At 40.6% G+C, this 26,943-nt stretch overlaps 1 protein-coding gene across 21 annotated transcripts in view; it reads right to left on the reverse strand.

The window, feature by feature from the left end:
* Positions 1 to 26,943, reverse strand: part of macf1a (microtubule actin crosslinking factor 1a) — a 183,721-nt gene that overhangs the window by 92,908 nt on the left and 63,870 nt on the right. For 9 of the 21 annotated variants that reach the window (XM_036214306.1, XM_036214314.1, XM_036214316.1 and 6 more), the window contains 4 exons: positions 12,421 to 12,482; positions 9,259 to 9,348; positions 6,695 to 6,772; positions 5,944 to 6,036 (listed from right to left, as the gene is read on the reverse strand). In XM_036214306.1, coding sequence (XP_036070199.1) covers positions 5,944 to 6,036; positions 6,695 to 6,772; positions 9,259 to 9,348; positions 12,421 to 12,482 — 323 coding nt within the window. Of the gene's footprint in view, positions 1 to 199; positions 3,110 to 5,943; positions 6,037 to 6,694; positions 6,773 to 9,258; positions 9,349 to 12,420; positions 12,483 to 15,012; positions 15,477 to 18,621; positions 19,036 to 26,943 lie in introns of those variants that run through there. The other 12 variants (XM_036214299.1, XM_036214305.1, XM_036214304.1 and 9 more) reach the window with 6 other exon arrangements.

A 26,943-nucleotide genomic window follows, 5' to 3' on the forward strand; every position in this document is an offset into this window, starting at 1 on the left:
ACAACGAACCCTATATGAAAGGAGGAGGACTTGTGTGTCTTTTATTTTCCTTTCTAATGAACCAAATTGCTTTTGCAAAAGAACTGAAGACTACAATCTTTATTTTAGTATGTCACATACCTCTGGAGAACCTCTTTGACACAGACAGTTCAAGACCAAAGGTGTAAAGCTCATTTAGGGGGGTTTAAACTACACAAACCTGTTGCGGGTGTTTCACAGCGGCCGTATGATGCAGCGACAGAGGACTCTCCAACGTGGAGTCCAGTCTCTCCGACGAGCTTCCTGTTAACCCGCCCCAGTCTGGCTGACTGGGGGTGGTGCCAGCGGTTTCTGGAGACGTTAGCGGGAGATCACTGGCGTATCCCGACTCCAAGAAGGGCGACTTTCGACGCCTGCAAGCGGGGGCGTCAAACCGGAAGCCTTTCCCGGTTGCGTCACTAACTGCTGAAGTTTCAGATCTACCTTCGTCCTCGTCGACCAGCTGCACTTTAAAGATGTTTTCTGTGACGGGGGACGGAGCTGGGGGCTCCTTGTGCACCTCCACCTCCCCGTCATTTTCCCCCGTCCATACTGGAGAGCTGTAGTCACTGGGATACACCGTCCTCACCAAGCAGAGTTTACCGTCCACCTGGCGGATGTGAACCACACCTTTATGCTCCTTTTCTGATGGCGTCTCCCCAACAGGCCCCTCCCACCTTTCCTCCCCCTCGTGTTTGCTTGTTCTCCCCTTGTCTTTTTTCTCCTTCCTTGGTCGGAGTATCCAAGGCTTCTCAACAACCCCCTGTGCTTTCTGCCTGACTCGACAGACCCTGCCTCCACCTGGAGTGGTGCTGCCCAGGGTGGGGGTCGTCTTCACAGGGGTGATGGTGGTTTGGCTGGGGATGCTCGAGACATCTATGATTGCGCTTACACTGTCCTCCTCCCCCGGAAGGCAGAAGACTCCTTTCCAGGCCGGGCTGGGCTTTGGAGACGCATCTAGCCTCCTACCAGTGAAGAGCCCCACCATACTGCCCCCCCCAGAGCCAGACAGAGTATTGCTATAGGGACTGGAATGAGTGAACTGGGTATGAGGCACTGGGATCAAGGTCGCAGCTCGGCTGCTAAGATGCAACTCGGCTTCTGGGGCGCTTCCCTTCTCGCCTTCCTCCTCCTTCTCAGGCTCACAGCCTTCTTGCTCCCTTTCTCTTCTTCGGTTCTTAATGCCCTTGTGCTTACGTCTGAAACGCAGACGCTTCTTTGGTGAGTGTGGGAGGGCCCCAGCTTGCTCCCTTTCACGAGGAGGTCGGACGCAGCCCATAGAGTTCCCCATGATGGAGCCAGAGGAAAGTATTGGGAGCGAAAAAAGGCAACAAAGCGAGCAGCTAGCTTTAGGGAGAAACCAAGTGATGCTTCATGAAGGTTTGCACATTTGTTCCACTAGTACTGAAAGGCAAAACATTCCCTTTAAAAATAAAACAGAGAGCCTCTGCGTCTTTGGCATCGCCTTAAACACATGAACAGAACAGAATGGCCTTCTAGTATTTTCTTTAACTGAGCACTAAGTCTTTTGATTGCAGTCAGGGGCAGAGTTACGTCTGATTTCTCACTGCACACCTGGCAGGTGAGCAGCTGCAAGGCAATGTGTCAGGCAGGAAGACGAGTACAGAAAAATGTCCGGGGTTATTCAGCCCATTAGTGATCCTCCAGCTGCTACAACATACACTGCCTTAAATACAACCAAGAGACAGTTGGTGTCAGACCTGGATGGGTGGAGAAGGTGCAGCTGCTGGAGGTGTCACCTCAATAATCAACCTGTGTGCTGCTTCTGCTGGTTCATTCTTATCCCCAGTGTTCTCTCAGGGATGGGTGCAAACCAGGAGATCTGTCCAGTGTCCGGGCAAGCAGCTACCTAAGCTCATGAATTAATGATTTCTCTACCCCAGTCTGGTAATGGCATTGCACAGTGAGAGGAGAGATACGATTTGAAACCAGCAGTAAGGAATCACATCCGTCAACTTGCTCCAAGTGGAAGTGATGGGGATTTTTGCCTCCATAGTAAAGGGAATCTCGCCTCAGCCCAGATTGGTTGTGGTTGACAGAGTGTGCACTCAGCCAATGCAGCAACAGATTGTACAGAGATCCAGCCAGTGCTCTGGCAGCTTGTTTAATACTCAGAGCATCAGTTTCCCATCTCTGTGCTGCTCCATCCAGCTGGTATTTCACAGGAAGCGTCCCTCCCTCCACCCGACGTGTGGATTTTGTGTTCCCCTAAAACTAAACATTTACTAAATCTGAAAACTGTTGACTTATAGAGAGAGGAAGACGGGATTTGCCCTCTGTGAAAAGCCCCCATACGGTCCACCATTAGATTGAGTTTCTGAGTTAATATATTCAAACATCCTGTCACTCTGCAAGAAACTCAGTCTTCCTCTTCATCAGGTGGTGCAGTGCGACGATGCAACAGTCCGAAAGACCCACAGTTTGTAGTTGAGCTCACACCGAGCCTCAAACACAAAAGATCCGGCTGGGAAAACAGAATCCTTTACTTCTTCTCCTAATAGAACTTTGTGTCCAACTCCAGCAAATTGAAATAGAAACAGGCATCCAGGGCAGAAACTGAGGCTGGACTCAGAGGATGGAGAAATAACTGGTCCTCCTCTTAGCTACATCAGTGCAGTTCTGCTGTTTCATGTAAAGATGCAGAGATATCTGGAATAGAGCCAGGAAGGTGTCCGGATGAGAGTCAAAAACATCACGCGGCACAGCGACAGAGGTGAACAAACAGCCTGCAATCCTTCAAAACAGGAGATGAAAAACAGGGAAGGCAGGGCGTCTCCAGATGAAATGAAACTGAGGCTTTGTCACTAGCATGACCGGACTGATCCGATTGATACGGTGGAGGTTGGCGAGGCTGCGTGCACTGGGAGGTCTGACAGCGCGAGTGCCTCCGAGGCTGGGCGGTCCCTGGGCCAGCTGTGGATGTCGTGCAAACGTGTAAACGTGCGTTCCAAGTCGGAGGCCCGCCGATGGCGAGAAGATGCAGCCGGGATCCGCCGCTCCCTCCGCCGCCGCCGCCTGCTCTGCCTTATCCCTCTCTCGCAGACGGAGGAAGGCTTTTATCTGCCGACCGCTGCAGCTCCACACGCTCTGCTGCGAGAGCTCTCACAGTCCACCCCTCCCCTCCCGAGCTCTGCATCTCCATCCAATCCGCTTCCCTGTTGCTCCCCTCTCCCTCTCGCTCACTGGTAGCGAGCAGCTTTTCGTGCCACAAACACACACTTGACCCAAAAGCTTTTCTGAAAGACGGGCTGCAGCAGGGACGCAGTGGTGGAGCGGCTAAATCAGACTGTTGCATCTCTGAGCACGAGAAAGTCATTCTCCTCTCCTAAACCTCCTCAATGAAAGTACCGGCCATAATAGGCTCTGCTATGATTGGGACAAAGTTCTACAGAACAGTAAAAAGACAAACAAATTTCTATTTTCACCCTACTCTGAGCTAAACAAGGCTTTAGCTGCACGTTTAGCAAAGCAGATGAATACCAGATTTCAAACTAATCTGCATCAACTGATGTCTGAGCGCGCTCAGATGATTAACAGGCAGACTTACTGGAATGAAACACTCCAGCGCTCCTGTGGAAGTGGATGGAAAAAGGGAAAGAATCAATCCTACTTCCCCAGTCGTTTGTCATATTTAAATTGCAGCATCCCCATCCATTCTTACAGCGTCTGCAGGTTTCCACCCACCACTGCCACACATAATTATCCATACAGTTCACATATGTAAAGCTTCGCGGAGCGGCATAATCTAATGTATAAGTTCTCCTTCAACAAACGCTTTTGAAAAGGACAACACTAGCTTCACACAAGCACTAATCAAATCCCAGAGGCCGTCATCCCTTCATAGTGGCTACGCTCCAGCATGGTCCGCAAATCCAGCTTTACAGCGAGCAGCGCTGATGAACCGCATGAGGTCAGACGCCTTTCTAATAACATGGAGCATTTAAGGGAAACTGATCCAATTTTTACATTTTTTTTCTGTAATATTTTATAGTTACTTGGTCTTAAGATGATCACCCAAACGTCCCTCGTTTCTGAGAATGACTTAACTCCCCCAGGTCCTCAATCTAAATGTGTCTGTGCTGCCTACATTAAAGCACCTCCACTTCATTCTGGATCTATTAAGACACCAAAGATGTGTGTTTTTGGCTGTGATGGATGGAAGAGCCAATTCTTGTAGCTTTTCTCTCCAAAGCTAAAATCATTGTTGTTTAAAGGTTTATATGATTATTAGATGGCACTACAATAGCACAATGAATTCTTTTAAACAACTTTTTCAGTCAAAAATGCAAGCTAAGGTTAATTTATACTCTTGGTTAGCAATTTAATGCAAAGCAGATTTTTAAATATATGGCATGTTAAAATAATTTAGTCAAAAAATATTTAAAATTTGAAGATAAAACCATAAAAAATGAGTTAGAATTCTAATAATTCACCTGATGAGTAAAGTTGGAGGCTATCTGGGTGCTATGCAGTTTTTACAAACTTTTCATTCAAAAAACCTTCACCAAAGCATGATCGATCAGTTAATCAGTGTCTCTGAGAAGTACAAATGAACTGACTGCAGCTCAGATGAAACAGAATTTCTTCACCAGCTAGGAGATGAACTTCTGGCCAGTTAACAGCGACATGCTGCATGCTCAGATAATGGGAGGGCTACAGAGAGGCTGAAGAAGATTCAAATGAGGACAGGACCCTTTGACTAGCAGGTCATCCCTGATGCTGAGCTAAATTATGACCTCTAGTGGTAGATCAGGGATTTGCAACAAGTACTATTTTAAAAAAAAGAAAAGTACCTTAAAATCATTTTTAAATATTAGAAAACAGCTTAATGATTTAAATATTACCATTGGATTTTGGGGAGATTAGGGGTTTTCAAAATAAAATTTATCACAAAATATAAACAACTAAATACTAATATACTAAATGTAAACTTATCAATCATTATAAACAACTGACTGGTAAGCACACAGGTTCTACTCTAAGACATTTGAATGATGGGTTTGCATTAAAACCATCAAAAACCATTTTAGATGCAACCCAGTGCACGTGTTTGCCACTTTTGTCAGTCATAATCCATTTATGATGTCTGAAGTGTTGCTGTTTTTTTTATTTATTTTTTTAGCTAAGCATCGTTTCAGAGGAAACTCACTTTAATCATCTCCTCTCCTCCACACACATTTCCTTTAATCCCTCCCAAATCAGCCCTTTTTCCATCCCTTAATCTTTCCTACTTATGGCCAAACAAAATGTTCTGCTGAGTCACCCCCTGCACTACTGTTGCTACAGCAACCGGCTGACATCTTCAACTGCACTCGAGTAGCAACTGTGGCAGCTTCACAACTCTGTCTTGACACAAAGAGAAAAGTTTAAACCTGACATGTAAGCATCTTCACTTGACACAACAACAACTAAAGGTTCAACCACAAATCGCTGCATTCTCCATAATCAGATGTTCTGTGCTTATTCTGGGCCCTGAGGCTCAGCGTGTGCCGCCTCATCTCCTCCAGCCTGTTACCTGGAGACTGATCTCATCACAACGTCTTCAGGGACAATCCCAGATCAACATTCAGCTGAGCACAAACAATGCTTTTCAACAGAACTACCATGTATCCCGCTGAAGGAAAGCTTCCATGGCTTTAAAGGAAAAGACATTCCCATTTTTTTAGCCATTTTTTTAACCAAGAAAAGAACTGAAACTAACTTTAAGACAAAAGATTGAGGCAAGAAGGAGCAGAAATCCTGTAATTTCCACAAACAGACTGAAAGGTTTTCCTTTCGGATCTCCCATCAATCTGAGCTACTGCATAGTCTGTTTCCATTGTAAAGTTTGTGATCCATCAGCAGCAAATCCAGCAATCACATACAGATCTGAGGTCTGCAGGACAAAATGAGCAAAGCACCAACCTGGAAGTGGAGGATGATGGTCCAGATGAGTCCTAGCGTCAGTTTCGGGTTCCCATCCGTGATATCATCATTCCTGATGTTTACAAGTCTGACCTGGAATAAAAAAAAGGAAAACTTGAAGAGGATAATATTTAAGTTTCAGTTTGACAAACTTTAAGAAGCATGAAGTTACATCAGGACGAGGCTTCCAACTAAAAAGAAAAACAGAAAAAGGAGATGTAGTCTTACAAAAAAAAAGGAAAATCTTGAAATTGCCCTTTTTTCTGCAATAACAAGCCACCAGCCACACAAGGTAGTTAAACAGCTGCAGCCAGTTCTTCATATTTGAAAACACAACCAATATTTACAGATTACAAATGAGATTAATGCAATTTAAAAAGTGCTAATTTGTCCTCTGGAATTAATTAATTGCAATTAACAAGACAGCTTGACACCTCTAATTATCAGACAAATGTTAGGGGAAATTTTGAAGAAGTCTTTGTTACACTGATTTTTTTTTTTAACAAGAGTAAAACTGAGATTTAAAGAAAATTCAAAATCACACTGAACCACATTCAAGACTTTGATTATTCCGTATTAAAAACTATGAAAATTATTAGGCAAGAAATGTTTGTAAGTAAAAGTCCTGTGGCTACAAAACAAACCCAGACCAGAAGATCTCAGTTTTCTTTGGATGATATGCATTATAGGTGAAATGAAAAACAGATTTTTCACTTTCCTCGTCTTTCTACACGTTTGCTCATAAACATACCTGTCTCTGTTTGAGGAAGTCCAGCGCTATTTGCACATTCTGCAGTCGATGAAACCTCATTCGACCCTTTTCTCTGGGCTGGAATGAAACAGAAAAGAAAAATATATATATGAGAAAAGCAAGTTAAAAGGTCTTAAAAGATAAATAAAAAAGAAGCAAAATGCGGCAGTGAGTGCAGCACAGCTCCACTAAAACCATCCTCTAAAAGGCACTGCTTGAAACAACCAAAAACTGGAGAAATTGAACTGGTTTGAAATGTGGATTTCAGACCATTTTTTTAAGCAAAACTAGACAAACATTCAGTTATTCCGCACAATATAAAAATGTGATTTTCAACATTTCACATCTTAAAGCTATAACCAATCCCATAAATAGAATAAAAGAGTAAATACGCATCAGACTTAGAGTTTCAGTAAAGTGCAGGATGCAGAAGTGGCTTCACACTGTACAGGACATCAGAGGGTCCACTCAGGATTAGTCAGAGAGATTCAGATGACGAGGTTTGTGATTATTTTTTGCCGAGTGTGTAAAACAGCTTCTTTGTTTCCATTTAGTGAGTCGACACTCATGTTTGTCCACTATTTTAAACTCCTTTTTGGTCCTCAATGTAAATTCCCTCCCCATGAAACCAGCCGTGATTTTCAAACACTTCCAGCAGGAGTTCAGTGTGAGGTTCATGCAGAGCAGCAGATCTGTTAAGTGACAACAAACCGAACCAGCATGCACTTCCTCCATCCGTCTGAATTTGTGATCAAACTTCAGCGGTGATGCTGTCAATTAACAGAAAGGAGGCCCAAGTTGGCTGCAGCCTTGCTGCTTGGTGGCACAGCACACTCATGCAGCCTCACAGCTCCACCTGCAGGACGGAGGGCGGAGCTGCGAGCTCACAGGTGACAGTGAGCAGTGGAAAACATGGAGGGGGGGCTGCTTTTATTCATTTATTTTTTTTCAACATACTCCCTGATCTCCCTCCTCCTCCTCATGTTCCTCCCCTCTGAGCAAGATGAGAGGGGGCGCCCTCGAGGCGTATGCCCTTTTTGAGGTTGTGCCGCTCTTCTGTTGCTATGGTAACAGTTGGGCAGAGACACAGGAACAAAGAAAGAAAATGTAAAATAAAGCATCAAAATCATAAATTTAGAAAAAAAAGAAAAGCATAAACTCCATATTTCATAGAAAAGTTCCTTCACCCCACTCCAAACTTAAAACTTTAAAGGTCTGAAAGTTAAATAAACTGAGCAAAAAAGAAGTTCTGTGGTTTCTAAATTATTACGTCAAACTTTTTAAAAGAATAAATCTTTGATTAGTAGTTACTCTCTTTTTTCTGTTTTGCAAGTCCAAACCAAATCATTGACAAAAATGTTCAGAAAAAAAATTAAGTTTTATTGTTGAAATTCCCTTTCTTTCCTCACAAAATGTTTTTAAAGTACTTTAAAACAAACAGTGGGAAGAGATTAAAAAACATCAATGCTTATGCACAAAATCCATGTGGAAAGACAGCAAGAAAATAGTAGAGATCTCCTCTGTCAGATCTGACAGTGATGTCCTACAGGTGAATTAAAGATGTTGAAGACACAGCTCAGTTCACAATAAGAGCCATAGATTTTGATGACCCATTAGAGAAGCAACACAGAGCAATAGAAAGTAATAGAAAAATCATTAATAGATACCTCCTAAAGCTGTTAAAGTCACTAGAAAAACAACGTTTTTTAGTGTTACGTTTCTTATGTTTGACTGCAACACTGTCTGCTTTTCCCTGAATAGGAAAAATCTTCATGTTTCATGCTAGAAACTGGAGCGACTCAGAATAAGGGAGCAGTACACAATACAAGTTAGATTTTTTTTAAAGCTTTAAACATATTATCAAAGTATAACTAGTCAAATCAGTAAGCTTTAAAAATCCACTAATGATAAATATGAAACTATTTGCTTGAATTCAAACAAATTACAAATAATTTTCTTGCCTGTTGACTGTAGTCCTCCAGTCAAAATAGTCAGCGGCTGGAGGCTTAACTCCTTCTGCTTTCATCAATTTTTTCATCAATAAGGCGCCACAAAATACTGATGTTTTTAGCAATAAACAAGGTGTTCCAAAACATTTCCCTGATCCATTCATCAATGCTTCCTGCTTCGGCAAGCTGCAGAAGAAAAGCCTGACACTAGCAGAGCATTAAATAAAAGATTATAAAGCAACAATGAGATGGTGCAGAATTTATAAGATCACTTTAGGCTTCTAAAGAACAGATCCCAGTCAAAAATGGTGCAATATATAACCAGAATATTATTTTATATTTGCAGGGAGAAGTTTACAGACAACAGAAAAGCTTACTCCTCTGAATGACTTCTGTCTTTTGTGCATTTTTATTATATAGATGAGTGCCAAAGCAGACCAGAGTCAGTTTCTGTTCCCCGCTTTGCATCCTGGATCATTCTCATTTCCGGGCTTTGACGGCATCACTGATTTAAAAACGCTTTTCTGAAAGTAATTGCTCTATACTAGCCGAGCTATTAAGCATAAGTGTGTGACATGAGCGGTGTAATGCGAGAACTTGCGGGTGTTTCCATACCAGAGCGACTCCTGACAGGACCTCCAGCAGGGAAATCAGGTTGTGTCCATCCCTCAGATCCTCATACAGGTCTGCGATGTGCTTCCTCACCTGAGTAGGAAGAAGAGCAGAAATCATTCGTCTGATTAGTCAAAATATTTGGCATATGTCTAATTTATTGATGATGATGTTTTTTTTAGCATCTTACCAGGAGAAACCTTAAAATCCTACAATTGGTTATTTAGGAAAAGAAAAGGGTCAAATGATCTCTCATTTATAGGCTTTATTTCAGTGTTTTTTTCTCAATGTTATGTTTTTTTCTTATGCTGTGTGCAGATGCAGCCAGCAATCTTTACATTTAACATCTGTCCTCTGTCTGTTTCAGTATTTTTCCAAACAGTGTGCTTTGGGAGATGGTTTTTATGTTTCCAAATCAGTCTAAAAACATTAACGGTTGCCTGGAAATCAGTTGTATTCATCCAAACAGGTCACACTGAGTAAGTGCAAATATGAAAGATCATAAAAAACTTTACTTTGTTGATACAAAATACAAAGTTTATATATATATATATATATATTAGTTAGTGTTGTAGTTTCTATCAAAGAACAAGTGTACTTTGGGTTGAAAAAGGTTGAAAAATACCAGTCTAATCCAACAACTGTACTACCCCATCTGACCAGCAGATGGCAGCACATGCAGACAATATTACTAGTTTAAAATAAATCTGATCCACATGTTCCAGTGAAGATGCTGAGTAAGAGGTGAGGCAAAAAGTGCTAATGAGATCACAGCATCCAAGATATGAGGTGTTGTCTTTGTCTGAAACAGATTGTGTTGTTTTGAAGCTGTTTTGGGAGGCTTCCAGTCAAGTCTGAGGGTATGACGGTGGGGTGAGAGAAGACTTGGAAGATGAAGAGGAAGTTTTAAATTACATCAATCTGTGGCTACAAAACTATTTCTGTTGCATGAAGCAGCTTTGTCTGAGAAAAGACGGATTATCAGAAAGTCTGACAAAACAGAAACACAAGACGTCCTGTGTTCATGTTCAGAATGCAATGCTGAGCACAACAGAGCTCAGACGGACTGAGGATTTCTGATGGGGGTAAAAATCCACTGCAGAGACGTTTCTGAGCGGAGCTGTTGCACTTTACACCCCCGTGAGGTGTTAGCATGGACATGTTTCAGTGTTTTTTGTTCCTGTGTTTGTCTCTTTCTGTCATTTCTGACACCAACCGGTCACAACAAGAAGAGTTTGGTTTTGATGGAGATCTTCCCAATTATATTATTCTCAGAATTGAGGATTAATTCTTTAATGTAATCAGTTGTTAAATGGTATATAGCCTATTATTGAAGTACTGTTTGGCGTGACAGGAAAGATTGTGGTCAACTTGAACCATAATAATCTAGTAATTTAAAATTCATTATTTGTCATTAATTTAATTCACAAAACGGAACAAATAAATCAAAGTTGTGATTTTAAATATCATTCGTTTCCGTGAAAAGATGATTTATGAGCACGCATTGCTGACTTTTGCTTCAAGAGCCCTCTTTTGAGGCGTTGACTTTTATGACTTAAAAGTATGAAGCCTTTACCTGCACATGAGCGATAAACTCAGCCTGCATGTGCTTCCCTGCAGCGTTATCAGGCCCGGTTTGAGTGAAAAACGTGGCTCATAATCCACAGCTGCCGTATCCGACCGGCCTGCGTCAACAACCTGCTGGGTCAGAGTGTGTCACTGCATACCTGCAGCTGAAAGGAAGCATTCATTGTGATGCCTGTTTGTTTAACCCTAAACACACAAACCCTGCACACCTGAGCAGCCACACATACCAGCCAGGTGACATAGACGGGGAGTGGGACGTAACAAGTCCCCCCATTCTGCCTCTGCTTGAGGGGACACAAAGGTTAAACTTCTATTGTTTGAGATCCTTAGATTTTATGAATTTCCTTTCCAATCATCCCTCCTTTAAAAGCTTGTAAAAACTTTAATGAATTTATGAATTATTTTAAAACCTTGTCTGTGTTGCTTTATGCCTTAAGGCACAATAAAAGTCAACCTTGTAAAAATATCTGACTTCTAGCCAATAACGCTCAGAATAATTGAAAACCGTTCAGAATGTGATCACTTAGTACTTTTTTTTGTATAAAATGACAAACTTTTACCTCCTATTCATTCCTCAAACTTTATGGAGAACGGTTTTTGCACCCGAGTTACATTTCCAGCCGGGGTTTGCCCAGTGCTGCCAGCAGATACTGGCTCACATTTTCAGTCCGGGCCGCCCCGACAACAGTTGCTCCAAAGTTATTGGGTCAGACAGCCGCTTCTTTGCTGGATCATGTGACGTGAATGTTAATATGAGACGCTGCAGCACTTCACAGGCGTGACGGAAACATACGGGCAGATGAGACGGCATTTCAGGGAAATAATGGTCTGTTTTTTCTTTTTTACCCTGAATTTTAAATTTGAGGTAAATCTGAAGTTTATAAAATATTCTGGTACTTCTAAGAACGCTCATTTAGTAATATATATTTACAGTAGTTAGAAAAAGTATGTGAGCCCTTTGAGTGTACTTGCATACATTTTTGATCAAATTTGTTCTGATCTTCATCAAAGTCACATCACCAGATAAAGTCTTTTTAAACTAATGCATCACAAAAAGTTTGTGTTTTTGTTGAACCAAATGTATAAACATTTAAGGTGCAGGGGGGAAAAATACTGGATGTTTTTGTGTTGTATTTGTTTAAGAAGACTGAGTTTATCTGGTGATGTGACTTAGATGAACATATTTTATGACAAATTCATGCAAAAATCTAAGTAATCCCAACGGGTTCACACGCTTTTTCTTGCAACTGTACATAAATAATTACTTAGAGACCCACAGGCTTGAAGAAAGTTGGATTTAAATCTGTATTAACTGGCATAATGTTGATGCGAACTTGTTTTGCATAAAGATGCATTAATCTACGACCCTCTTTGTCATACAAAGGAGATTAATTTGTGTGTGTTCCTGCAGGTAAAGTGACTAAATGGATTATGTCAGTTTTTTGGGGGGTTGCAAAAAAAAGCTTTTTATTCTAAAAATAATTTATAAACTTTAGCTTTTACTGCTTGTTTTAATGCTAAAACCAGAGCTGGAGCTTTAAGAAAACAAAGTGAGCAGCTGGACTCGGTGGCACAAACCTTGATGAGATGCTTGTTGACCCACTTGGTGAAGGTTTTCTTCTGGACTCGGTCCCGCTCATCTGATGAGACACAGAAAAGAGGGAAGGAGGAGGGAGGTTAATGACATAATCCACTTCCAGCATGCATGCTGCGGGACTCTTCAAATGAAAGATGAGGTCAAACACTGCAGGAAGTATAATGACGGAGAGGATAGAGGGGAAAAATAAATAAAATGACTGCTGAATTACACTTTGATTTAATTTGGGTTTAAAGTTGTGGGGAAAAAATGACGATAGGGACTCATTAAAACCATCAAAGACTTAGGGAAACCGGTTTTTCTATCATGATTGACCTATTTACACATTTTTTACTGAACACAGGAAAGAAATCAACTAAGTCTCATGCAAAGATTAACTCAACTTTGCAACAAAAGTTCAAAACCAAGCAGACCGGATAAGAAAAACTGTTCAGTGATGAGACAGTTTCTGCAACTCAGCGTTCATCAAAGCCACAGGAGCTGATGCATTTATAGTGATTATTCCATCTATATTTATATTTCCATGTCTTTAAAATCTTTTTTTTTTTAAATACTGTACATATAAGAAACTTCATTAAAAATCAAGAAAAATCAACCGAAATGTGATGAAAAACATTCATATTTGATCAAATTTATATGAAAACATTTTTCAATAATAGATTTAACATTTAAAACAAATACAAATTATGAGCTAATAATTTTGCCTCATAAATTGCATTGCAAAAGTATATAAATCCTGCCAAAAACTAACAAAATGAGGGAGACTTGAGCTATTCAAGTAAAAAAAGTGTGTATAAATATTATGATTTTTAAAACATTTTATCATTTAATGTTTATTTCCAGTGATTAAGTATGAAGTTTCAGTCTGAGGTGTAAAACTCTCCTTTGAAATGAGGTTCTGCATCCATCCTCCTCTCTAAACTTCACTGTTTTTCTTCATCTTTGTTCAGATTTATCTGTATCTGAAGTTCCAGACTTAGATTTCAGGAGGGGAGCTTGACGCAGCTTCATCCTCCACAGGCCAGAGGAGTGAGGCATGTAGGCCAAGAATAGAGAGTGATGCTGAGCCACAATTCTGTTACTCCACTCCTCACAAAGCACTCCTCTTCTTCCATTCTAAAGGAGACGCTCTTCCATTCAACCATCCTCCTGTAGCATCATGCTGACAGAGAACACACTGTTTTCAGGTAAATTTTCTTTATATAGGTCAGGGGTCTGCAACCTCCAACACTTATAGAGCCGTTTGGGTCAATTTTCACAGAAAAAAAAAAAAACAAGCATGAGCCACAAAGGCTCACTTCCTTCTTTAGAAAAATAAGATTTGTATTTATGTCAATGCTACCATTATGACAATAAAAAATTAACTTGTTTTGTATGTATAAAATATAAGAAAAAAAAAATAAAAGAGTTTATAACTTCTGCCTAAGGTTCAAAATATATCCTTTCAAAATAAAAGACATCTTGTGTTAGAAAATCAGCTCAAAATCTAAGACAAAAATAAATTGGAGCCAATAGTGACTCACTGTATTTCTCAACCCATAAGGCACACTTAAATATTGTTCAAAATAGAAAATCCATCTTTTAATCTAGTTAGCCTTAATTGTGGTTGTGCTTTCTGACTTCCAACTAATTTTCTGTGGTACAAGGTGCACAAAAATCTGATGTCTAAAATGTTTTAGTTTTTAAAAACTTTATTTTTCTTTAACAAGAGAGCCACAATGGAAGGGTAAAAGAGCCACATGTGTCTCTGGAGCTGCAGGTTACAAACCCCTGATATAGCTGAAGGATAAAACATGCTGCTTGCAGCGAGAAATGCATTTCAAAATAAGAGTAATTATGTAAAACAAAAATAAACTGAAACTATTAGAGTAGAATGGCAGGTGATTTGGCCTCCAGAATAACAAGAAGTTTCACTTTTAGCCACTTTCTAACCCCTCCCTTTCCTGTTTGTCAGTTTAAGAGATGTCAATGTGGAGTTTCGTGATTCTTAAACTCCTACATCTGTGTTTCTATCTGATTGCGTCTTCTTCTTTTCAGGAAAAAGCCCCAGAATTTAACAGAGGTCAGTCTCCAAAGTGATTACTCAAACATTCACAGAAGTTCATCAAGAGGGAAGGGGGGGGGGGCAGGACGAGAAGAGAACAAATATTTCAACAAGTTCTTGCAAAATAGTTTCACCAGAGCAACACGCCTCGATTCCAGACCTGCCCAAGTCACTGAGCTGGTTAACCCGGAGGAGGTTCTCACAAAAGAAGCAGCAACACCCCTCTACACCTCTACATGGTGCAAATTCAACAAACCATAACATAAATCTACAAGCAGATCACCGATATTAAACACCACCAAAAACCAAGATGAGTGGCAGCAGCAGAAAGGCGTGTTCATCCACACACGAGAGCATTGTTAGCCCCCCCCCTCCTCACGCCGTCACACCACAACACGCCTCACCCTTCGCCCTCAGACCCGCAGTGATTAACAGCGACCGCATTCAGCTGCTGTCACTGACAGGAACTGTTCAAACAAAACGCAGAAGCACGTGGTGACAGGAGGCGCCACATGTAAACACCACTGACCTGCACAGCACATGAGCGAGTACAGGTGGGCGTTCAGATGACCTTCATCCCTGTAGTCAGGCCACATAATCCACACTTTTTCCCTCCAGTCAGGTCGTCTTTTGCAGCGGCCACAGCATAATCCACATTAGAAGTCGGATAATTATAGCTGCAGGTTGTTGCCGGCAGCCTCTCTGAGAAGTGAAAGCTGCCAGCTGAGTCGCCAAGTACAACCGGTTTCAGGAGCGTCGGCTCGCCTCCTCTTCCTCCACCTCCTCTCAGCTTAACTTTTCTACCGATCAGGCTTCCCTTGCTGCCATGCTGGCCTCAGGCCTCCTGCCTCTGTCAGTCTGTCCCCGCGGTCCCACGTGGGCCAGCAGCAGCTCCTCCCCTCAGTGCAAAGAGGACACCCTCCACCGCTAACTCCTTCACCAAGCAGCGGCGCCCTTTCTCCCTCGCCACTTTCCAGGCCACATCTTTAGTGCGACTCTCTGCAGGCTTTCCATCAATATTTCACTGAAGGTCTTGTGGAAAAGTTTGCAGCTGCTGAAGCTGAGATGGACAGAAAGAGAAGCTCCAACTATCTCCCTTCAGGGTGATGTCATCCACCCTGAATGCCTGGAAAACACAAAACAAGCGTGGTTTGTTGTTCTCCACCCGCAAACACTGATAGAGTGTCGAGCCGACACAAGCCAGACGCTGCAGCAGATAAACTTCATTTCCTCAGCTTTAACCTCTTCATATCCCCTCTCCTCTTCTGGGCCCAGGAACAGAGGAGGAGACCTGGACGTGATTTAATCTAATAGTGGAAGATTAACCAGCTAAAGCAGGGCTGTTTGTCTCTTCGGTGATTGTGTGTGAGATCTGTAGGAGAGGAGGAGGAGGAGGTGATGTTAGGATCCAGGCTTATGCTTTCCAGGCAAAGAAGGAGGGATCCGGGAGTGAGTCAGCAGCTGTTACCCTCACTCCACCACTTCCTGTGGTTCACAGTGGTGGTCAGTCGTGCTCTGTGAAACGGCTGCTTCCTTGAGTAAACGGACAAAAATCCCAGCCGTCCTCCACAAGTCCTCCAAAGTCACCACTTTTTCAGCATTTCTGCTCCTGATTCTGCAGCACTCCAGGTCACCACGTGCACCTGAGCAGGCTGGACTGCAACATTCGCACTAATGCGCTCAGCAAGACAAGCTCCTCCCCCTCAAGAATAAAAACATCCCTCCTGCCGTCAGGTCCTTGGTGCTTTCTCAGAGAACCTCTCCTTTCCGTCTTAAAGAGACCGTCTGCACTAAAAGCACCAGCTGGAGCTTACGTCTCCTAACACCACGCGCTTATCCATCGCTCCTCCCTCCCCATCATGTTCTCCTCTAATCTCGCCTCCGCCCCATCGTCTACTGCTTCCCCCTCTGCAATTGGATTAACACGATGACCAGCAGGGACACTTCAGTCATTTTACCCTGATGATCCAGCAAAAAAGGAAACAGAAAGTGAAAGAGAAAACCGTCCTGCTCTGGTTCTGCAGACAGCCCGGTTTCCAAGGTCCAGAAATGATCAAACTTTCTACATCATCTGCTTTCTTCCAGTGTTATTACTCTCACAAAATGAGATGTCAGCTGAATGGAAAAAAAGGAAAAGCTGCAGAAGCTTAACACACAATTTCGAACACTAAAGTCCAGTTTCTACAGAAACCCTGCAGTCAGACCGAGAAAGGAGAAATCTGCCCTCCTGTGGTCACAAAAGGTAACGAGTCAGAAAATCAAGAACTTCATACTGAAGAAGAAAAAAGAAACTTTATAGCTGAAATCTAAACATTCATCAAGCAACGCAATGTTTTTATCAGTTAATGGCCCCAAATATTCTCCCTGAAAAATACACACTTTTAATGAAAACCGTGTTTTTAGCATGTTCTTGTGGCACATTTCTAATGACGTGGAACATATATGAAAAAAAATTAACCTTAAATTGCATTTCTGGGTTTTCATTGTTTTAAATCCTTGTGAATCAAGAGCAGATGCAAAAATCCAATTGGAAAAAGCTTCTAGTGGCAACTTAGAAGTTACTACGGCAAGTCACAAGCTCCAAAATTGTGGACAAATAGCTTTGTGTACATCTCCATTTTCTACGTCCAAACTGACATTTGGCTCAAAACTGTACGGTTGGTTAGCTCGGATAATGCTCACCATTTTTATTGCATCTCTAATGTTGGGCGAGGGTTGTGAGGGGCTGTAAGCTAGGGGGAAAGAGCGTAAACAGAAGCATGATGGGAAATGGGGAAGGGCTTACTCCGCACCACCGCTTCCGCCCATATTTTAGAGGCAGATTTCAAATGAATTACTACCAATCTACAGAAACCATGTCCTAAAAAAATAGTTTTTTAAAATAATTGAGCTAAATAAAAAAGCCATAATTATACAAAAAAAAAAAATTAACTTCAAACATAAGTCAGGTCTTTTACAAGCACTGACGGAAATATTTAACTTTACTAATATATCTAGAAATAATTTTATTGTTGTCAACATAAATTCCTGAAGTAGGTAATATTGGGTTGAAAGATTACAAATATTTTTTAGATCATAATATTCAATTTAGACCACTTTTGCAGCAATATTAACCTCTAAATGAACAATTCAGCTTAAAACTCTTGAAATCTTGGCAGGGCATAATGAACTCTCATTAAACAGATTATGTTGAAATTTACATAATCTACACAAAGTCATGCCATTATTAGAAGTTTAAATCTCTCGGTTGCAGGGATCTGAGCCAAAACATCCACCTCCTCAGCTGAGGAGAGATGAAACAATAGAACAAACGATGTTGGTCCTAGACTTCAGGATAATCTGGATTTTCCTGGTTGCCTGGTGACCTGTGTTATCTTCTTTTACCCATTTTAATCCCACAACTCGTCCTTCTTTGAACTGCCGCCATCGTGTCAATGTCGCCTCCACCTCCCTCAGTATTGATCGGCTTTATTGATCTACTTTATTGCGTCATCCTGGATTTTTCCCTCTTAAATTAGATTAAATTGACCAAAATCTTGACCTGGACTTCCTTTAGACACTTGTAATTGATCTAAGCAAACCTGTTGCACGGTTAGAAAAGCTGGAAAAGATCAGTTTAACTGTGTCATATCAGACAAAGGACAGACTCAAACGATCACAGCGAATAGTGATTATTGTTACATAATATTGGCTTGAAATTGGCATTTAGAACACTGTGCTGAACAAAAAGCAGCGTTGAGTTTGTTAGGAATCTGGTGTTAAATGAGGATTTTAAAGTGTTGTGAATATTTAGTTTCCTCAGTGCACCAAAAGAAAAATAATCCAGACCTCCATGACCATGCAAAAGTAGCAGAGGCTGAAATCCTGTAGCAAAAAGCAAAAAAAAAACAAAACAAAAAAAAAATGCTGACAAAGACAACCATATAAGCTCCTGAAAAGCTGCAACAAAACTAAAAGCTGCTCCAAATGAACTGTCGGCATTACATTTGTCTCCAAACATGAGCTTGATAAAAGCAAATGATGAAAGCAGGAGATGGAAGATGACAGCAGACAGATAAGTCAAATATGAAACGGCGGAAAGGGTGGAGCACGAACATCACCCTTCCAGCTACAGCTGAGTGAGCAGCTCAGGGTTTACCAAGTTCAGCTCTGAGGGTCTGCAGACGCCGGCGATAGAAAAACCAGAATCCAGCTGCAGTCAGAAAGTGAAGCGTCACCACCAGGATTGGAGCGACGACTGCGGGGTCTAACAGACGATCCATGTGGTCCTAGTGACTAAAACAACTTCCAGAATCTCCACTAAAAGTTCAAGTCAGAGCGGCTCCCCCAAACCTTCATGCAAAGTGTTTCACTTCTCGTTTCGCTTCCTCTGCCCCAACCCTCTTCCTGCTTCCAGCATCTTTCTTCTTCTCGGTTCAGCATTTAGTCCATCTCTCTAACCCTGTCACCCCCTATATCACATCACTAGCTCTCTTTTCCATTCTCGGTCAGACTCGCTCGTCCCCTCACACTCCGCCAGAGAATTCCATTCCCCTGAAACAAGCCGCCAGACCGAACCGCTACAGCACCAGAGCAGCTCACAAGCGTAGATCAAACTGCTGCGCTTAATGAAACCACAAAAGAGTTTACCACACACTTCTTCCTGTGTGTGTGTGCACTCCTAGATTTCATTTTTACCAAATTTGAGCAAAAGTTTGGTACCTTTGCATTTGTGTGCATGTGTGTTTGTGTTAGAGTGAGATATCAAACCAGCTGAGAAAACTCCTCCGCTTTTCATCCTGGCAACAGCCAAACAAAACAAAACAGAGCCACAATAAGTCAGACGGCATTTGATGAAGATACGTCATTGGCTCCTTTAATTCCATGACAACCTGCAGGACATTTAAACATACTCGGATTGCGATCTATTCGTGGGATGAAAGGGGCTTTTACACATTTCAATTTACAAAGCAAATAGACATTTTTGACGGATGACAGGAAGGATTTATTTTCCTGTTAGTCATTTCAATAAGATCACCCGGGGTTTTCCACCACAGCGTCTCAATGGAGAACAAATTCTCAACACTTTAAGCTTTTATACAAGACATCTGGACTGAAATATAAGAGCAAAGCCGACTGCAACTCCTGAAGAAGTACAACTAATAATTGGAGACAAAAGATGATAAAATTGCAAAGTTATTAGGGTTAAAGAACAGTGACACCAAGCTTGAGTTTTCCACTTGAAAAACATACAGTAAATACATTTTGTTACAATAAATGACTATGAAATCTTATAAAGATTAACATTATATGTAAATATTTCCTAATATATAACACCCTAATGATCTACAAAGTTGAACACAAAAATCTGTGTACATTTAAGAAAAAAATTATATTTGAAGTTAAAATTATGCCTGTTTTGTTCAGTTTTTATTAAACCAAATCCCTTATTTTTATTGCTCACATTAGCGATGTACTAAATCAGGCAGGGGTGAGCAAATGTTTTGACTCGTGGGCCAAAAAGTTCTCTAAAATGTAACAGAAGGGCCAGACCAGGAGAAGATTTGTTGAGTGTTTTGGTAATCCATCTTATAAGGAAAAAATATGTTTTAAATTTGCCTGAAAATGTATATATTTATTTGAAAACACTACAATTTGCAGTAGTTTGACCTTTTTATGTCAAAAGTGCTACTTTTTTTCCTTTTTCTGCCAAGTGAGCCAATGGGTTGATGTGTTCCCAGGGAAAATGCTGAAAAAAACCTTAACCTGAGAAATGCTGTGTTTCTGTGGTGTTGGAATGATTGGAAAAATGAATGTTGAACTCAGAAAGTACACATGAATGTCAGAGGAGTAACACATCTTCCAACATTACATGAATAAAGAATAATTTTCTGCCCCAAAAACAAAGGTCAATATTTTTGTAGTGAACTATCTATATGGAGACACCAGAATTAGAGGGAAAATAAAACATTAATAAGGATTATAATGTACTCAAATTTGGTTGGCCAGATTAATTAGCTTAACGAGCCACATATGGCCCATAGTTTGCTTGCCCCTAATTTAAAGCATAAAGATTTTTCTGTAGTTTTTGCATTGAATAAACTTTTGTTTATCTTTTTTATGTTATATTAAAATGTATTAATCCGCAAAGTTAAACATAAATCTCCGTTTATTTTTAAAGGGTTAAATCATATTTTAAAAGCTTAAATTGTGCCTAATTTGTTTTTATTTGTTTTTTTAAACCAAAAGCCTTATTATTTTACCGTTTATTATCAGGAATGTGCTCAAATCTGGTGCTGCTTTTATGATGGCATTGGTTTTCTTTTACAACGGTTGTAGCTTTATAAAAAAAAAAAATTACATAATAATCTGAAAAACTCTCCCTCTTGTTGCAAAATGAACGCAAAAGCCCCAAAAAGCCTCAATTTAAAAGCACATTTTCTCTAGCTTAAACAGGCACAGCTTTGTTTGGCTTGTTTTTACATCGAACAAGTTTAAAATCAGCAAGAAAGGACAAAAATAAAAGCTACTGTACAATTCCTGTTTTAACCAGCAAAAACAAGCTTAATCTGTTTTAGTTTTCTACAGCAGAGGGCGCCGAAAGGATGCAAATATTTCAGGGAACTGTTCTTTCACAACTCTACTTTGAGGAAAGACAGTAACTCTGGGAAATAGAGTTCCTTCTAGTGCATTTAGAAAGATTAAGAGGCTGCATCTGAAGGTGACAGAAGAAGTGAAAGAGCTAAACCCCCAGTGTTGTCACTACTGTGGGGCAGAACAGACCAGCATGTGTGCGCTCATGCTCCAGAACGTAACACTCCAACCACAAACAGGACATTGAGTAAGTGCTATATACTATCATCATTTCTGTTGTTCTTCAGATTATCTTAAAGTTTAAAAAAATGACTTATCAAAATGTTTCATATTTGTTAAACATCGTAAACTCTATGAATATTAAACATTTAATTAGGTGACACAATGTGGTGACACAATACATATCCTGATATAGGTTTTTGATACAATATACTGTATATCACGATATATCCATAGACAGTACCAGAAAAACTTTTCTTTTTTTTTCTTTTTTTTTCCAGAGTATGACTTAAACTAAAACTCTACCTGAATATCAATATGTCTGTCATTTTAATAAAATGGTAAAAATAATTGTATTTAATTATCACATTAAGCACTGCAACTGTATTCTGTCTTGTCAGCATTTTAAATCGATACATGTATCGCCAAATGAAATATCACACTATATAGCTTAATTTATTTCCTCCTACACCAATATTAATCAGGTCTTTAAAATTACCTTAAACAAATGCAGAAAAGTAGATTTTGTTTTCAAACTTTAAGCACAATTTACAGGCTGCTGTTCTGTGTTTATGAGCCTCTGTTTTATGGGTGTGTCAGCTCTCAGGGGTCAGAGGTCACGTCTACAGAAAATGAAGTGTCTGGCAGCTTCATGTGCACACATGAAGAGAGCATGAGAGATGAAGGGAGGACGATGGAGGACGAGTGGGGGAAGACTGCAGGAAAAGCTTCATTACAGAAGCTGAATGAGCTTTTTTTTTAAATTCTGAAGCTTCAACACGTCCCGTCTCATCTGCACCCCGTGTGTTTGTAGGGTGTATTTCCCTCCCCCCGTACATCTCAGTTCCCCCAGTCAGCATCCTTCCCACAATGCAAGGTCACTCAGACACGCTCTCCTCTACATCTGCACACACACGCACAGCTCTGTGCTGCAAACAAATTTCTCCGCTCGCTCACAAAGAGATGCACTGCAGGCGAAGCTGGGAGCTCTATCTACTATGGAAATGCAGGCCAGCAAACACGCATACATACATCCAAGCTGCATGAGAAAATTCAAAATGCATAACTTCATTTGCACTGGGCTACTGTCTGAAAAGTTCAAAGCTGCAGGAAAAAAAGCGACAAAAGTGTGTTTTTGTCGTTTTCTAGTGTTTTAAGTGAGTCTGGACAGTCAAGTAACTTTTACAAGAATGATTATCAAACTGATGTTTCCATATACATTTAAAAGTACAACAATTTGAGAATTTTAAAGGATTCAGAACACTCTTTCATGTTCTTTATCATCTAATGTTCTTTATCAGGTTCTTTATTATCTAATGTTAGTGAAGCCTCTCACTAATTAGTGGAGTATTTTATGTTTTTGAGTGACAAAAGTTTTGTTTGAAACATGCAAAAATGCAACAAAAAAATATCCAACTGACCTACACTCCCAGATTTAGATTATTAGTTTCTCAAAATACTTGTTAAAAATACAATGTGTTCAAAAGTTGTATAGTTTGATAAAAACAGGAATCTCAACGGGAAACATTTTGTTCAGAAACTAGCTAAAATTGTCTTATGTAAGCAGGATGCCAGTTGCTGGAGGAAATGGGAAAATAAAAAACATGTCAGTAGAGGACGGATGGGAGGATGTCGCCTCAGAATCCGCCATCCTCTAACCTTGAACTTTAATGGTTATTACAATTTAACATAAATTACAGCTTTCCATTCCCCCTCCTGCGCTCCATCACTTTAAAAAAGAAAAGCTGCATTCAGTGCACCTTGGAAAAATTAAGCAAGAACCATCCGACATTTCTACTAGGTCTCCTGCAGCTGCACAACTGCTGACATCTCCACCACCCAGCTGCAACATAAACGCTTCCTGTGTGGAAACTCCAACCGGACAAGAGGATCCAGTCCTTCTGGATCGGAACCTTTCTGACAAACTGACGAGGAAACAGATGTTTTGAGGAAATGGTTCCATCAAGGCTGAATTCTCCCACAGCAGCTTTGCATGATCACATCAGCAACATTAAAACAAGTCTGATTTGAAATGATTTAGATTTGTTTGGAAACAGAAAGAGCCTTTTCTATTTCAAAAACGCGTTTTAACTTTGGAATGATCTGAGAAACATGAGCTCTCCTGCAATATAAAAGGCTGCCATTAGGGGGCAGACCAGTTACATAGAAAGCTCACACTCTATTGTGTGATATCCAGACTCAGCTCTTACTTTGCTGCACTTCCTGCCATGAGGGAATGACCCACATCATGGGAGAGTTATCTATCCAGTTTTTATGCTCTTTCTTCATCCGAGTTCTTTTATTAATTCTTAAATAATCTTTGGAGATTGCAACAAAAAAAAATCAATTTAGAGTATTTTTTTGGTTTTTACTCATGGAAAAAACATAAAGGTTTGTTGGAATTGAATGTTTTTATCTCAAAGTTGAAGAGATAAGGACAAGAAATTGTTAAAAAAAATAGACATGAAAATATTCAGCTTAGAGAAAGTCTAGAAATTAATGGAGTTAATATAATGTGATTGAATTTCAAAGTTTCCAATATTCGAAATAGAGGGTACAAAGGTTGTGAAACCCTTTAAAACAGTGTTCCTCATTATAAAACTGCAAAACTCCTTATCAGTGCAAAATAAAATCAAAACAATTAGAGATAGTGGTGAAATCTCTATTTCAAGGCCAAATACCTCTAAGAACATTCTTGTCCTCAGATGACACTGCATGAATCATTGGCTCAACTGCGTAAATGAAAATGGAACCAGAAATACTCAATAACTGCTGACCATTAACTGCAGAGACCCAACTTTTTCTTCAATTGGAGTTGGAATCCAACATACCAAGATGCTCCAAGGGTAATTAGGAGGGTCATTTTTGTCATTTAGAAACCAAGAAAATCACTCCAACTATAAACTGGCTGTCAATAAAAAGGCTATGAACTCATATTTGATAAGGAGGTGAGATCCTTTATCTTTGTGATACTTTGACCAAAACATGCCACAGATTTTTTTGATTCAGCAGCTGCTGAAACATCCACAGTTGACTCTTTTGCATACAGTGATGAGAAGTTGTAGAGAATTTTGCCATATTATGTAAAAATTCGCCTGTGGATGTAAATGACCTGGATGCCTGCTTTCTCTTGGAGCTTCAGAGAATGCCACAATATTTCAGCCTTCTCAACAGTGAGATGGTTTTAGCTACATTGACACCACCCTCAACAACGAGTCTTCAATAGGCCGCTTCCAAGGAAAAGAGGGGCTTCCACATTTAAAACTCTTACATTCACGTGTAGCTATGAAGGTTTTTAAGACTGTTTTGGGGATCTGCGGACAAAACGTATCACCATTGGACCTGTGTTGAAAGTTAAACCAGGTCAACCCTTTTACCAAATGGAGACTCAGATTTCGTAGTGGCATATGGGTAGCATCCTGTTTAATTCATGGAAGTGCCAACCATTTGAAAATCCATCATGGAGGAGATATGTTTGCGTTTTGTGTCCGACTAGAATTATATGACAACAAGTCTTTCAAATATTGGAATACAGCAATGAGAGAAAAATCCTGGAGCAAGATTTGTACCATTTTGAACTCTTTCAACTGTAGGTGGTGAACATGCGCAAGTAAACTGTAGAAAAAGAAAAATACCATACGCTAACCACTCATTCAAGAACGCACTTTTAGCCCATTTTTAAATGGAAATGCCCGGTGTGTACGCATCTTGAGAATGAGAGCAGAGACCAGAAGAGAGATCTTTTTAGAAGGACAACAACACCTTTAATAGATTAGAGGACAGGAGAGGAGGAGTGTAACAAATAATAAGGAGGGATTAGCAGACCTGAGAACTCCCATAAACACAGTCAAACCCAGTGATGACAGCTGGAGCTGATGGCTCAAGTGCTGGCAAGTAGAGAGCTGGCCTACATGAGGTCAGAGCCACAAATTCCCAGCATTTAACTAGGCACTTCGATGCAGCACTTCCTTCCTTTGCTGACAGGTCTGATCCTTGCTCATCAACGACATCCAGCATCCTTCACAACAACACTCTACTGCAAACAGATGAGGTTTCCCAATGAATAGCATGAGGAAAACGTATACAGGCAAGAACACAAACTATCAGAGTCAGAGTAGGTCAGAGGTCCCGCTGCAAGCTCTAAAAATGTCAAAAAAGCCACTCCATCTCCGGAGGCCTCCAATGTTAAATCACTTGGCTGAGAAAACGGGGAAAGAGCAGAGACCGACAGAAATGCATAATCACACGGGGACACACTCAAATGCGCCAAAGCTGCCGTTAACAGGAAACAAAGCCCAATTACCCCTGTCCTCTCATTCACCCTGAGTGTTCTAAAGAGTAGAAGACTGGAAGTGCCAGCACACAGGCTTTGAGGACGATCCTCTGAAAATAGAACAATTTAGCTCAGAGAATAAGGACGTACATGTGCACATGCTCTCTGAATACAACTCTGTTTCTGTGGAGAAATGAAGTAAATACTTATTATAGGCATGATGCCCTTTGTGATATTAATTGCTGCTAGGCCAGCTCAGCTCTGCAGTGCCTCCAATTTCACATCGCGAAAGCAAACCTATATTGCTGCCACCTATAGCAGAATTGTTCGTAGCCATTGCAGATATTATTGTGCATTGCTGCATGATAGTAGACTGAACAATCACCTTTGCAGCTTTTAAGAAATACATTTCTCTGTGGAATATTTTCATCTATGGGCCTTGAACAAACACTGGCCTAAAGCCGTCTTGAATAAAGGAAATTGGAAAACGTCTATTCTGAAATAATTTGGGGCTAAAAAGAGCAGATTGGTTTATGTGCTTCTCCCCAAATGTTTTAATGTAAAAATCAAGATGTTTTTTCCAGGTAAGCTGAACAAATGTGTAGAAATACAGTTTTTCCAGCTGATTTATTAAAATAAGCTTATATAAGCTTAGTTAAATGCAAAGTTAGTCCCTTTAGCTTTTTTTAAATAAAAAAATATTTTAGTACACAAGCAACCCTGATAAGAAGGAATTTTAAATGTTATAAGTAGACTATAAAAGGTTCAGCTAATTTGGTTTCAGTTGTAGGAATACAAAACAAGACTGGCTGGATGCAGGAAACCTGCTGGACCTTTGTGACCAGCGTGTCACTCCCTCATTCTTGCCGCCGGGTTCAGCTAGAGATGTTGACCTTTGCAGCTTAAACCGCCTGGTCAGAGGATCGCAGCTGTGTGCACGTGTTGACAGCAGAGCAGGCAGGTCACTGAGCTAATCTGCAGTTTATGGACACATCTTCAGGTCATCATTCATCATAAAGATAAATGAGACCAAAAGAAACCTCTACTAGTGATACAACATTATGTAAAGTAGTTCTAGCAGCAGAAAAGCACAGCTTTTTTTTTTCTTTTTACTGTTTTTGAGGGGGAAAAATCTGAATTTGAGGCTACTTTTGTGCAACAAAGCAAAAGAGGCGGGATAGCCTACAGAAGACCTGCGTCAATAGATGGTGGGAAAGGGAGGAGGAGACGAGACTCTCAGGAGAAAAGATTTATGACTTTGTGAGAAAAGAGAAGTGTCTTCCAAGTTCTTTTGGTTTCAGGGTTTTAAATAATCCCCCAAACACCAGCAGCACAGGCGGAGGCCCAAACTGTGCGAGAAAGTGGTGACGCTGCTCAGAGAAACAGAAAAAAATG

Source organism: Oryzias melastigma, linkage group LG11 (genome assembly GCF_002922805.2).
Source record: "Oryzias melastigma strain HK-1 linkage group LG11, ASM292280v2, whole genome shotgun sequence".
Classification (NCBI taxonomy): Eukaryota; Metazoa; Chordata; class Actinopteri; order Beloniformes; family Adrianichthyidae; genus Oryzias; species Oryzias melastigma.